The sequence below is a fragment of the Apis laboriosa genome, unplaced genomic scaffold, assembly GCF_014066325.1.
Source record: "Apis laboriosa isolate Shangri-la unplaced genomic scaffold, ASM1406632v1 scaffold26_cov146, whole genome shotgun sequence".
NCBI classification, from domain to species: Eukaryota; Metazoa; Arthropoda; class Insecta; order Hymenoptera; family Apidae; genus Apis; species Apis laboriosa.
The window spans coordinates 895,366-910,293 of record NW_025222592.1 but is presented as its reverse complement, the minus strand read 5'-3'; the positions used below and the strand labels follow the sequence as shown (position 1 = coordinate 910,293).

At 17.1% G+C, this 14,928-nt stretch overlaps 1 protein-coding gene across 1 annotated transcript in view; it reads right to left on the bottom strand.

Annotated features, from left to right (window-relative positions):
* Positions 1–519: 519 nt before the first annotated feature.
* The window catches only part of LOC122713757 (ABC transporter G family member 20-like), a 46,880-nt gene continuing 32,471 nt past the window's right edge, over positions 520–14,928 (bottom strand). Inside the window, exons 2-15 of the mRNA XM_043934496.1 lie at positions 10,963–11,095; positions 9,602–9,846; positions 8,370–8,547; positions 8,197–8,287; positions 7,466–7,669; positions 6,238–6,323; positions 5,903–6,134; positions 4,732–4,909; positions 4,228–4,343; positions 4,085–4,155; positions 3,920–4,008; positions 2,508–2,684; positions 1,168–1,254; positions 520–731 (exon numbers count right to left, since the gene is read on the bottom strand). Coding sequence (XP_043790431.1) covers positions 520–731; positions 1,168–1,254; positions 2,508–2,684; positions 3,920–4,008; positions 4,085–4,155; positions 4,228–4,343; positions 4,732–4,909; positions 5,903–6,134; positions 6,238–6,323; positions 7,466–7,669; positions 8,197–8,287; positions 8,370–8,547; positions 9,602–9,846; positions 10,963–11,078 — 2,082 coding nt within the window. The 5' untranslated portion in view covers positions 11,079–11,095. The remainder of the gene's footprint in view (positions 732–1,167; positions 1,255–2,507; positions 2,685–3,919; positions 4,009–4,084; positions 4,156–4,227; positions 4,344–4,731; positions 4,910–5,902; positions 6,135–6,237; positions 6,324–7,465; positions 7,670–8,196; positions 8,288–8,369; positions 8,548–9,601; positions 9,847–10,962; positions 11,096–14,928) is intronic.

Here is a 14,928-nt window from a genome sequence, read left to right as displayed (position 1 = left end):
CTAATCAATACCTTTTTAGATTAAACCTTGATTTGGATTATTTTGACGTGATCCCAGAACTATAGAAACAAGAAATTTTAACGAAGAATAAAATTAAGGTAAATTTTCTTTAATATATCTTATTTGAAATATTTCTTTTATTAAATCAATAACTATAATTTTTTATTTAACTATCTTAATTTATCATAAAACGGTAACATCTGAACACGTTCTCTTTTTTTATAAATTTAAATTTAAATTAATACTTCTAATGTTACTATTTGTTTAAATTACATCGTATTTTCTTATTAATTATACAAATCATCGAAATTTAAAAAAAAAAAATTTTTTAAAATATATACAATTTTCCTTCTAATGAATTAATATTAACTCTAAGCAAATGGATTTAGATTATATAAACTAATTATGTAATGATCGTAAAAAAGATATTTTTACATTATACATAAATTAAATTATCTTATGTTTTCTCTTATGTTTGAATGTTTTTTTTTTTACATAAATCATTTTATATTTATTATCTTACATCTTTTTTTTTAATAAAAATAAGGAAAACGTTAAAAGACCCAAAATCCATCCAATAATCACAAAAAATCCTGTGAATATTTCTGGTTTATCAATAGAAATTCCTTTTTGCATAACTTTCCTTAATGATATTCCTGGCATTGTCACAGGCATACTTAATCCAAACCACCGAAGACCTATTGGCATTGCTTCAATCGGCCATATTAGTCCTAAAAAATATCAAGAATTTCTGAATAAGTATTATGTATATTTTTTTCATTCAAATCTAATTTTTTCTTATTCTTTTTTTTTTGTATATATTCCAAGTTTTTCGTTTTATAAAAATTAATTTAACAAGAATTTAATAAAATATTAAACATATACAAAATAAATATTAAAAATTATATAATACAAAAATACAAATTATAATTAAAAATTAAATTATTTAAATAAATATACGTGTTTTATTTTAATATATATATGTTTTAATTTAAATTAATACAATATAATAAAATTATATGTAATTTTTTATATATAATTTTCTAAATATAATTTTTTTACATAAATAATTATTAATATATAAATATATAATTATATGTAATATATACATATAATTATATAAATATAAATATAATAAATATAATTAAATTATGTTTAATAACTCACCACTAAGGAGTGTTAATGGATAAGTTGTCCCTACTGACATGTAGCAGGCCAAAGATTGATTATTAGTTACCACTGATATAAAGAAACCTAAAAACAATTTTTTTTATTATAAGATAACATTATAATTGAAAATTAACGAAAAACATATTATCATAAAAATTTATGATTATATGTATAAGGATTTTGAATACTTAAATAAAACATAAAAAATATAAATAATCAATAAATTTCAATGAAAATTCTCTTTCAAAAAAAAAAATATATAAAAACTAATTCATTCTAAATGAAAAAGATACATTTCTTAAAATATAATTTAAACAAAAATGATTAATGAACTTACATCTCTATTTTTACAAAATCAAAAAATACTAGATAAAAATACTAGAATATTTTCAATTATCTTTTAGATGTACATATATATATATTTATATCATAATAATATTAATTTAAATTATATCAATACTTAATATTCATTATTTATTATTATATTATTTATTATATGTAATTATTTATTATTATTTATTATTATATGTAATCTTGAAAGATTTTTCTAGAAAAATGCATCGTGTCTCTTGATATTCGTTTTAATTAAAAAAGATATTTGTTTTATTTTGTCTTTTAAGTTATATTTTTTGCAAAAAGATATTAAAATTTTATTATTCATACTTTTTCGTGAAAAAAAAAAAAACAAATATTAGATATTTTTAGAAATCAGGCAAAAATGATAACAATTATCTATTTCATTGTTCATTAAAGTTATTGATTCAAAAAGAGATTAAAAAAAAATTATCATTTGTAGAATATTAATTCATAGAACTCTTGAATTATGGATTGAATCAATTATGGAAGCAGGTAAAAAATTAATCGAAATATGTCATAATGGGATAAATTCTAAATATCAAAATTCGTACTATTTCAAATCTAATTAATTTATAAATATTTAATTTTTTTTTAAATATTTAATTTTATATCTTATGAGATTTGAAGTCCTTAAAAGCATGGTTATTCGATTATTTCATCTTAAAATATATTGAATTATTTAATTACTAAAATTAATTACTAAAATGTTTAATAAACAATAAGTATCAATAAAATTTAATGGTTTCAATAATGTGACTTTCAGCAAAAAAAAATATTATAATTCGCACGCTATTGATAACTTCTACTTGTTTCTAGACAATTCTCTTATTATGTACTATTTATATTTTTATGTAAAAAATATATTAAAAACTTTCTCTAATTTTGATTATGAATCTCTTAAAAATATATTTGTCTTTTATAATAGTTTTAATTAATAGTTTTAATAGTTTATAATAGTTTTAATAGTTTCAAGCACTTACCAGCTGCCATTCCAGCAATTCCTGCGAATAGAGTCATGAAAATAACGACAATTATTGATCCTTCGCAATGTGTATCGTATTCCAAAAAAGTGAGTAATAACATGAATGTGACTTGAAGTATAATTATAAAACATTGCCATATCATATGGGTAAAGAGAACCTCTGCCGTTTTAACACCTGTTTAATATTAATATATAGATTAATTATTTAAAATATATTAAAATAATATTAAAATATATATAAATATATAAAACATAAATTATTCTATATTATCATATAGGAGACTTTTTATTAATTTACTCCTATAAGATTGAATGGTCATTTAATGATTAATTAAACAATATAATTTATACATCGTAAATAAAATATAAATACATCTATATATATGCTATTTTATATTTATATATAAAATATAAATATAATAATATCAATATTATAAGTTAATAATATATATAAATAATAATAGCAAAATGATTATTTTTCAAGTCAAAAAAAACGAAAAAAATTATGTTTTATATTTTATAAGGAAAGATTCAAATTTAAAAAATTATAAAATTGAAAATATTATTTATACTTTTTCGTGAAAAAAAAACATAAAACAAATATTAGATATAGTGCTCATATAAATATTATATGATAATTTTTTTTTGCTGCCCAAAATTATTTTAAAATCAAATAAACTTTTGAAAATTCGATTTCGATTTTTCGTATAAATCACAAATTATGCGAAATACAGAAAACGTTTTCTCAGATAAAAATTATTTACTTTTATAAAGACTATCGTCTGTATAACATTTATCAATTGTTTATATAATTAAAAATAATTATAAACAACAAAATTAGCAATTTTTTCTTAAATTTATTTTTTAATATAAAATTTTAATCAATTCTATATTTCAAGATTATTAACGAAAAAATACATATAAAAAAAAATAATTAATATTATTTTATTTAAAAATCGTTTTAAGCAAGTTTGTTTTTCTAAATTGCTTATACGAATTATTATTTAACATCTGTACGTATTAAATTAAATTATCATATTAAAACTATATTTATTTATAAATTATAAATCATATAATGAACATAAATATAATTTTTATATAATAATGAAAATAAGTATAACATGTAACCGTTAAAATATCGTTAATTTAAATATATAATAAAAAAAAGATAATAATTTAAATGATATGATGATATAATCATTTAAAATGATAATTCATTATGAGATATCATGTATATAAAGTGTTACTCAAAATTACACTCATTAATTGCATATAATTAATATGTTCAGATGAAAAACTATATAAAACGTTGATTAAAATGTGTTTATAAAACTTAATATTTAAATTGATTTTAAATAATTTATTGTTGTGAATATTTTTTTTCCAAATATCATTATAATAAAAACTTACCTTGTACTAAGATTCTATTCCAAACGCCAGAATGACGATCACTTATAATTATAGTTGAAGAATAGGCTGTTGCCACAATGTGTAACATTCTAAAGACATAAAATTCGTTTATATGGATAAAAAGTTAATTAATAAAAAAATTCTGATTTTTATAATGAAACTCACATTAGTATATAAGTTGGAAAAACAAAAAGTTCATAATGTGGTTCCAGCGTACCATAAACAGGATTTTCAAACTGTAAAATATAATATACATTAATATTATACATTTGAAATTTTTTAAAAAGAATTTCATTAAATATATATACCTTAATAGGTGCTTTGCCATATTTCTTTTCAATTCCACACTCTTTTAATATATTCTGGTACTCTGTGAGAAAATCATCGTATAGTTTTCGTTGTGCAAATAAATTAATTTGTCTATCTAAAAAATTAAAAAAAATTAAAAAAAATTAAAAATTAAAAAAAAATTTCAATTAATATTTAAATTATGTATAATATCCTTAATTTTTCATAACTATTACCAATAAACATGAATCTTTTATCGCTAATAAATTCAATCAATTTTTAAATGATTAAAATTATTCAATTTATGAATTGTTATCAATGAATAAACAATTTTAAATCGTTAAAAGTAATAATAAATCTGTGACTTTACTTTATTTTACAAATTTTTTTCGAAAATAAATAATCAAATGTGTGAAATATAAAATATGTTAAAAAAAAATTAAAATATATTATTTAAAATAATTACTTGATTCTAAAAGAAATAAATTAAAAACTGAATAATATATTTATTTTTGTTAGCATACTTGGATTATATAGGCCAACATGAATCTGAGAGACGGAAATTAAATTATCAGGCATATTTAAAGGATCTTTTATCCTTTCTTCCAAAGCAAGAGAAAAATTCTTTTCGAAATGCATTATTCCGACGCTTGAAAAATCTGAAATTTCCAACTCCGCTTGTGTATAGTTTTCGTAAAACATCTAGAAATTAAATATAATTATTATAATAAAATTAATCGTTATTCTACAAAATTATTCTATTTCAAAATAATAGTATTACTAATAATATTATATGCACGAATTATAAATTCTGTATCGAAATAGATATTTATCAATTATTTAAAATAAGAATAACACAATTTTAATTATTTTGTAATAATATATTCCATTATATTTTTACAAAATATTTATTTTTTAATATATAAATAATCTATTAATAAATATAATCTATTTAATAATTTTTAATAACTTTTCAGTGATCAGAATTTTAATTTTTAAATACGAAAAAACGAAAATTAAAATTCTTATAAAATACATATTATAAATTATTAGAATTAATTTTTTGCATTTGAAAAGTGATCGTTTATCAATCAATTCTGTATTCGGAAAAAAATAAATAAAATTGCAAAAAAAATTCAGTGGCAAAATTGAAAAATATATTGCAATTATTTCTTGATTACTTAAAATTCTAAGTGAAATGTATAGAGTTTACATTTTATAGAAAAATTATAAAAATTAAGAATTATCGAAAATTTCAATAATAGTCTATATATTTCAAAATATATGTTTTTATAGAATTGTAATATTTGTTTTTTTCGTTATAGAAAAGTTTTAAAAAACTTGTCATAGCTACAACGTGATTTTAATTTAATAAAATATTTGCATTTCTACATAATAGAATTCATTTCTATTTTTATATTTTAAAAGATATTCATCATGTTTGTTGAAAACATAAATTATTTTTTTCGAGTGCAAAGATTAATTATCTGATTATCTAATTTATATAAAAATATAAAATTTTAAAAAAGATTAAAATTTGCAATTTTATTTTATAATTTAGTATTATTAATATGTATCAAAAAAGAAAGTACGAAAAATTTATATTAAGCAAAGAAGATTTGTATTATAAAAATATTAACTAAATATAATTGATTATTAATCGATTTTTTAAACCACAAAATAATATTTGCATACCTTCTCTAAAACAGTATTATTTATTCCTTTTATAAATCTACAGCTAATATCAGTAAAATAGCAATTTTTTTCATAATCATCGTACATAATATTTCCTAGAATTCTTCCACCATCACAATTTCCTGCTTCTTCATTTATGATAAATATCTTTAAATCTTTCGGATCTCCACCAATTCCATTGAAAAATGTTATTATTTGTATCATTGGTAATAATAACGCAAATAAGATTCCTCTAAAAATAAAAAAGATAAAGAAAAAAGGAAATCAAATTAATGTTTTTCTAATTCAATTTAATATTTTTCAAATATTTCTTTATAATCAAGTATCATAATTACCCTGGATTACGTATAAATTGAAATATATTCTTAAGTAGTAAAGCGTACATCCTTGATTGCCAACTGCTTTTTAAAATTCGTTTAAACTGAAATAATAATAAAAAATTTTATTATTATTATTATTATTAAAGATGATTTGTAAGTCGATATTTATCAGATCTTAACATACTGAATATCGTGATATTAAATTAACAGGCATTAAACTTGCTATACGCAAAACACACAAGAAGTCATCTGACATTCAATATTTTAAGGAATTTTTTTTTGTTATATATATATATATATATATATATATATATACATTAACTTTCTATTATATAATATTAACTTTCCTAATTTATATATTATTTACTAATTTACATTTATTAATTTTTTATATTTTTTTTTACTTATTATTTTTTTTATCATTTGTTATTTTTTTTATATAATAAATTATATATTATGTATATTTTATTATATGAATAAATATATACATAATTTAATACATCTTTAATTTATGATATACTTTATTTATGATCTAAGCAAGACTTAAAAAAAGTAATATATATATAAATTTTATTCTAAGCTGATTATTTTTTTAACGATCAAGCTTATAAGCTCTAATAAATGAATTAATTATTACTTAACATTAATATTTTTAATATCATTAAGAGAAAAAATATGGAAATAATTAACTTGACTTATATTTTTAAATATGAAGCTAATACTGCATTGAATCAAAAATCATTTGATACATTACGAAAATATCGATATATGTTTAATATTTTATGAAGATTTTAATATTTTAATTTTCATTTCTAAATATTACATATTAATTCTAAATTGGCAAAGTAAACATATAGACACAATTAAAAAAAGCAAGATAGATGCAATACAATTACCTGATTATAATATTCAAAAATGAAAGTATCGAATAAACATCGAAATTTTTGTAAGATATCAAATAGTTATCGAAGCATTCATAAAGTATCAAATAAATATCACTATCTTTATGAAATAGTAATATTTAGTTTTTGATTCGATACAGTATTGATTTGATATTAAAAAATGATAATCACCTTAAGAGGTGTTGGCATCGAAAAACATCTAAAATTTCGATGCATGTCGATACTGGATCGAAATTTGCTACTGGTATTTATATCGATACAACCACTTTCCAATCTATCAATATTATCTACTAATTTCCAGATTTTTTATTTTTGAATAAAATTGAAGATTCGTTTTTCACCTCAGGATTTCCCGAAAAGGTCATCACTTCATGCATTTCTTCTATAGGCTGTATCGTAGATTGCTCGAAACTTGAATGTGGATTTTGTGATTGCTGTTGGCTCAAAGTCAAGAAAGCTTCCTCCAATGAATCGGTTTGAAATCGCGTCAATAATTCAGTCGGTGATGATTGAGCTAACAATTGTCCACCTCTCAGTAATCCAATCTAAAATTTACAATAGATAATAATAATATAGCTTGTTTTTTTTATAATAATTCGATTTATGTTTTCTATGATATTATGAAATATAACATTATGAATCCTCTAATATATTGAATGAGTCATATAATGTGATCACTTGAAAAAATGAATAAACTATCTATTATTATATAAATAATTTTTAAATCAAATGAATTGAAAATTTTTTATGAGAAATAAAATATCTATATTGATTAATATATTAAAAAATTTATGATTGAAATATAAAAAAACAAATGACTTTCATATATTTTTTTATATCATATAATTTTTCATATAACAAATAATTTATTTATTATTCAAATAATTATATTACATGAATCATCCCAATCATAATAATTTATGATCTATCTATTGAAATATGCAACCTTTTTTTTTCGAAAAAAGTTTTTTTTCGAAAATAATTTAATTGTAATTAGTAACAAATTTAAAATAAGAAGATTTATAAAAAAATAAATAAGAAAATTATTACTTAAAAAAAAATTATAATTTACCGTATTTGATTGTTTTGTTTCTTCGACATAATGCGTAGTTATTATCACAGTAGTACCCATTTTCGTGATTTCCACTAAATGATTCCAGATACTGTGCAAAGAATCTTTATTTACATCAATTGCAATTAACATTATAACATATAAAAAGTATAAACAAACAAAAATATACTTGCTTTTCACATAGAAGTGGATCTAAACCTACAGTGGGCTCATCAAGTATTAATAATTCTGGCTTGTGAAGCAGAGCTACGCCAAGCGATACCCTTCTTTGTTGACCACCACTCATCTGTTTTATTAAACGATCCCTTGGTGGTAACTGAAGTAAATCCTTCAATTCCAAAAATCTATTTTCTGAAAATAATTTTTCTATGAATAAATTTGATAAACAAATTAAATTAAAAAAATTTGTTCTTAGAAATTCTATGTAATTTTATGAAGACTAAATTTATCAATTAATCATTTTTAATTGTTGTATTAAGTTATTGAAGATTATTTTTTTTTTTTGAAAATTTTATTAAAATATTATTCATTATTATTTTTCTATTTTTTTTTTGATCAATTATAATAGAAAAATATAAATATAAAAATATATGATTTTTCCAAATATAATTTATATCAATTTATAATTTATAAATTATTAAAATAATTATAAATTATACTATTACTTATTATTACAAATATTCAATATTTACTATTTTAATTATTTTATTTTATTTATTTTATTTTTTTATTTTAATTATTTTATGATGCAAATGTTTTATATTGATTTGAAGATATCATATTTCGAAAATAATTTTTTTTATTTTTTTTACGATTATTATTTTATTTATTGATATTATTTTATATATAGAACAATTATATAGAAAAATCCCAAAAAATTATATTGCATTTAAAAAATAAAATGCAATAGTATAGTGCAAGTTAGTTAGAGATTAAGTATAGTCGAGATATCTAAAAGAAAATTTTTTTTTAATTAAGTAACTGAAATAAATCTTTTTTATCGATAATTTTTATTACCAAATTACAATTCGTTAATAAAAAAAAATATCTTTCACTTGTAATCATTTATAATATTATTTTATAATAAATATGTTTAAAAATAGATAATTTTTAATCATATGATTTTCAAAAAATTTTCTTTATATTTTTTTTATATTATTCTGAATTTAAATAACAAAAAAATATTCGTTTATGATTTTTTTCATAACTTATTTTTTGGAATAATTATATATTTTATGAACTTTAGTTTTACAATTCAGGAATGCTTTATATGATAAATTTTGTAAATGAAGTAAAACAACATCCGAATATTAATGCGATCAACTGTATTTCTATACTTGTTAAATTTAATTTTTAACAAAACTTTAAAACTTTAAAAAAAAATTATTTAAAATTCTTAAATTACCAATTTCTTCACTTCCTAGGCCATTGATTCTTCCAAAAAAATGAAAGGAATTTATTGCAGAAAATTCATCGACCAATGCAATATCCTGAGGCATATAACCAACACGAGGTCCTGGGATTCCGGAACTTTTACTTCCAGGTTCACCACCAAGTACCGTAATTTGACCACTGTCTAATTTTTTGACGCCAACTATGCAAGAAAGTAGAGTACTTTTGCCACAACCACTGGCGCCTAGTAAACCATATCTAATAACAATAATGAATCAATAAAATAATTAAAATTAATTCGATTCGGGTATGATTGGTTAACATTTTTTGTTAGAGAAAAGTAAAGATAAAAGAATTAAATGTGATTTTTCCTCAGAAATTAAAACTTCAACTTTTGGATTTTTTTTATAGAATTAAATGAATACATATTATTTGTAATATCTTATAAGTTTCAAATTCAAATTTGATAATAAAATAAACGAAATATCTAATTATCTATAAAATGTAATATTAAATTATTAAATATAAAATTATAAAAATAGAAATTAATTTATTCATAAATATTATTAATAAATAAATAATTTTATAAGATATGATGTAAAATTGTAATAATTGAAATTTTTAAAATAGTAAAGATTTCAAATTCAAATTTGATAAAATAAAGAAAATTTTATAAATATATTATATTATACATAATATATATTATGTATATATTTTATATGTTATATTATATTATACATAATATATTTAATTATCTTATGTAATGTAAAATTATAAAAATAGAAGTTAATTGATTAATATTAATTAAGTTATTCTATAAAAAGAATTTTCATAATTAAGTTGAGACTGAAAATTTATATAATTACAATTGTAACAATAATCTTAAATGAATAATTGTTCAATTTATTGCTACATATATAATAATTATATTTAATAATTAAGTTTTTTACAGAATAAGTCATTTTATTTTTAATAAATCATGAATTTCAAATAATTAATACTAATAAATTTTATATAACAATGATAAGTTTGATAATAATCAAATAAATCAAATAAATCATTTTAAATAAATTTTACAAATGACAATACAATTTATAAATATAATATTTTATTTATAAAATTGTAAAGAAAAAAATAAAAAGATATTATTAACAAGTTATAGTAATTTTATTTATATAAATTTATTCGAAACAAGTTTTTGAAAATTAATTCATTAACTGAATTTAATATTATATATATATATAAAATTATATAATATTATATATATAAAATTTAATAATAATACATTAATTAATAATAATAAGTTATTAATAAATAAAATTTCATTTTATTAGTTTTTAACTTTTATTTTATATTTATTATATTTTTACTTACATTGTGTTCGAAGGAACAGAAAGATTCAAGTTGTTTAAAATAACTGCCTTCTCTCCATATGCTTTTCTAGCATTTTTTACAATTATCGCATATTGCACCATTTTGCTTTTCACCATATACAATTGAACACAATCTGCAAAAAAAATTATATAACATTAGAATCACATAAAAATCAAACTTATTAACTTCATTGTAATTAATGATTAAATTGATCATATTTTGGCGACAAAATTAGAAACTGATTAATTTGATTCCTAAATAAGTCATGAATTATTTTAATCCCGTTAAATGTTTATAAAAAAATATATATATTTTATATAATATTAATATATATTATTATAAATATATAAATTTTATCCATCGTAAATCTGATAATCAACGAAAAATATTTACAAAAACATTGTTGGTAAAAATTTTTCTTTATTTGAATATATCGAAAAGAAAATCGATTTTAAATATTTATAATATATTTTAATAATATAAGTTAATAAATTAAACTACTTCAAAATTTAAAAATAATTAATCATTTTGGTATCTTTGGATTTATTTAAATCATTTTATATTTGATTTTTATTGAATAGTGTTATTATAATATATATATATATTTTTATTATATTATTGATATTTTAGGAACTTTCAATTTGCAATCTATTATTTCCATATGTTTTATTGATATAATAACAAAAATTCATCCTTTTATTTCTTTTATTATTTTTCCATGACTAAAATATTTAATTTTAATTCATTTATGAGAATTCTAACAAGTTTTCATAGATAAAGTATCTCATTTAATTTTTGTTGTGAGACTTATTAAATAATAGAATAAGATGATATTGTTGTGAAATAATATTTTTTTATATTTTAGACTATATATAATAAATATAATATGACTAAAAATAATTTGAATTGTAAAAAAATATTTTTATATAATTTTTTTTAACAAAAAATTATCAAGGTTAAAAACAATTTAAAGTTTCTAAAAATTGTATTCACTCATTGTCTATTCATTAAATATAATTCACAAAAAATCTATTGGATGATATATTTTTTTTTACATAATATACTTTTTATTGTAATTACTTTTTTCCGGATTTCAATATTCTTTTTTATTTTTAATTAGTATTTATAATATATTGAATTATCATGTTTTTTTTTACGTAGAACTATTACTATAATAAAAAATTAAAATATTATAAAAAATAAAGTATTAATATTAATAATACTAATAATATAATATATTATTATATATAATAATTTAATATTATTACTAATATTAATAATATATTAATAATATATTATTATAATATTAATATTATAAGTATAAAGTATTATATAAAATACTATATCAAGTATTATTATATATGCACAAAAAGTATTAGTTAAAAAATTGATAAAGTTATTCATTAAATTACTAATACTATTTATACTAATTAAAAAAATTAATTATTAATTAATTAATTAATATTATGTAATATTATGTATTTCAAAATTATTATTTTTAATGAATAAAATGAAAAAATGCAAGAAAAATTATTATATTATAGAATTATTATTCAATTATATTATATCTATTTTGAATGATGATTTAATAATATATAAGCATGCGGAACTTTGTACAAAATATTTTATTTATGTATAAATATATGCATCTAAAAAGAATATATGTATTTATACTTAGAATTTTATTTCATAATTATTTTTATAAGCAAGCTAATTATTTAGATACTGAGTCTATTTTGTGAATATGTACATTTATATACATTGTATTTTAATTTTTCTTTATTTTTCTTTTACTTTTTTTAAATATTATAGAATGAAAAAAAAAAAGAAGATAAAAACACAACAATAACAAGTTTATAACAAGGACAAAATTTTTGTCAAATTAAAAAATTCAAAGATTAAAAGATTTTATTAATTGATAATTAATATTGCATTTAAAAATTTTCAATTTTATCATTATTTTTCTTAATCAAAAATAGATATATTATTATATAAATATATCATTATATAATACATAATAACTGATATATAAAAATAAATATAATAATATATTATTATATATTATTAATAAATAAACATTATTAAATACATGTTATGAATATATTATTATAGAATATATTAAATATATCTATAGGATGTATATTATAATATCTCATTTAAATTAAACATATCAATTAGTTTCATTATTATTGCAAATAAATATAATATGACTAAAAATAATTTGAATTGTAAAAAAATATTTTTATATAATTTTAATAGAAATAAATGTACATGATTTCAACACATTTAATAATAATAAAAAAAATTCATTTTAAGTTTTCATTGCTTTCATTTCAGGGTCATCATTTTTTTTTATATATAAACATCTATTTTTTTATGCATTTTAACACCACGACGAGTTCAATAATGAATTATGATTTTGAAATGATTTTAAAATTTATTATATAATATTTAATATCTATAATAATATATCTTAGATATAAAAAATATGTTAATAAATATATTATTATCATAAATATTAAATATACAGAATATTAATCGTAAAACATCTTTAGAGAATTAATTTTAGAAACAAAAATAAATATAAAATTTAATATAGAAATATCAATTGAAATTTATTTATTAAGTTTATAAACAGTAAATTTAAATTTTTATAAATTTATATTAATTTTTATAAATTTATATTATAAGCTGAAATAGAATTATTTATATTATTAATATAATATATTTTATATTTCATAATATAATATTATAATAAATAAATAAATTATTAGATATAAGTTATTATAAGTAAATTAATCTATCATTTTAATAAAAATACTTATTTTCATAAATGATATTTTTATGATCAAACTAGTTCATTTTGATATATTAAGAACTAAAAAATCCAATTTTTACAAAAAATCTAATTTTTCAATTTTAATAATAAATTATGTGATTAATATTTTAAAATTTAAAATATGAAATGATTTACATATCTTAATAAATCTGATTATTAATTGACTTCTATACGATTCATTTTTTTTTATCACAAAAATCTTTTTTATGAATTTAACTAATGAATTTAACTGATGAATTCCTTTACGCAAAGATCTCGTAACTAAAAATTTCATTTATTTTTTTAATTTAGATTGTACTTACGATAAAAATTATATAAAATTTTGTTTCAATAATTTCTTTTAATATAAATAAATGAAGCATTTTAGAGAATTTCAAACAATAAATATAAAAAAAATATCTTATTTTTATTATATAATGTATATGAGATAGTAGATGAAGAATAGAAATCGTAATCTTACACACAATATGTTAATGACATCAAACTTTCATTAAATCTTTTCACTTTCAATATAAAATTTTCTTAAATAAGAAATATCTAATATTAAAACTATCTGTTTTATTCGGTTCTGTTTTGTTTTTCAAAGTTAAGATATTTTAAAACTATTTCTATTTTGAGTTTTATTTGAATTTTTAATTTTTTATATAATATAAAATAATGGTAAAATTTTCAAGAATAAAACAGAATAAAAAAAATTTCCATTCCAATTCATTATCATCAATTGTTCATAGTTTACAAATTAAAAAATTGAAAAAATTATTATTCTATAAAATTAAGAGAATATTAAGAATGCTCTAACTGATTTCAATAATATATATATATAAACAATTCATATTATATTCATATACAATTCATATAAAAATTAATAATTTATAATATCGAAAAAAAAAATAATGTTAAAAAATTCATATTATTCAACTTTTATTTATATCATTATATTAAATTGTTTATTCGAAAAATTACAAGTTTCTACAAAAAAAAAGAATTAATTTCGTATTCAATCAATTAAGCAAAAAACGTTTACAGAAATTTTTTATATTTATAATTTTTTATATTTTTTATATTTATAATTTAAAATATTTACAGAAATTTATTTCGAAAAGAGATAAAATGACCAATACTTTCAA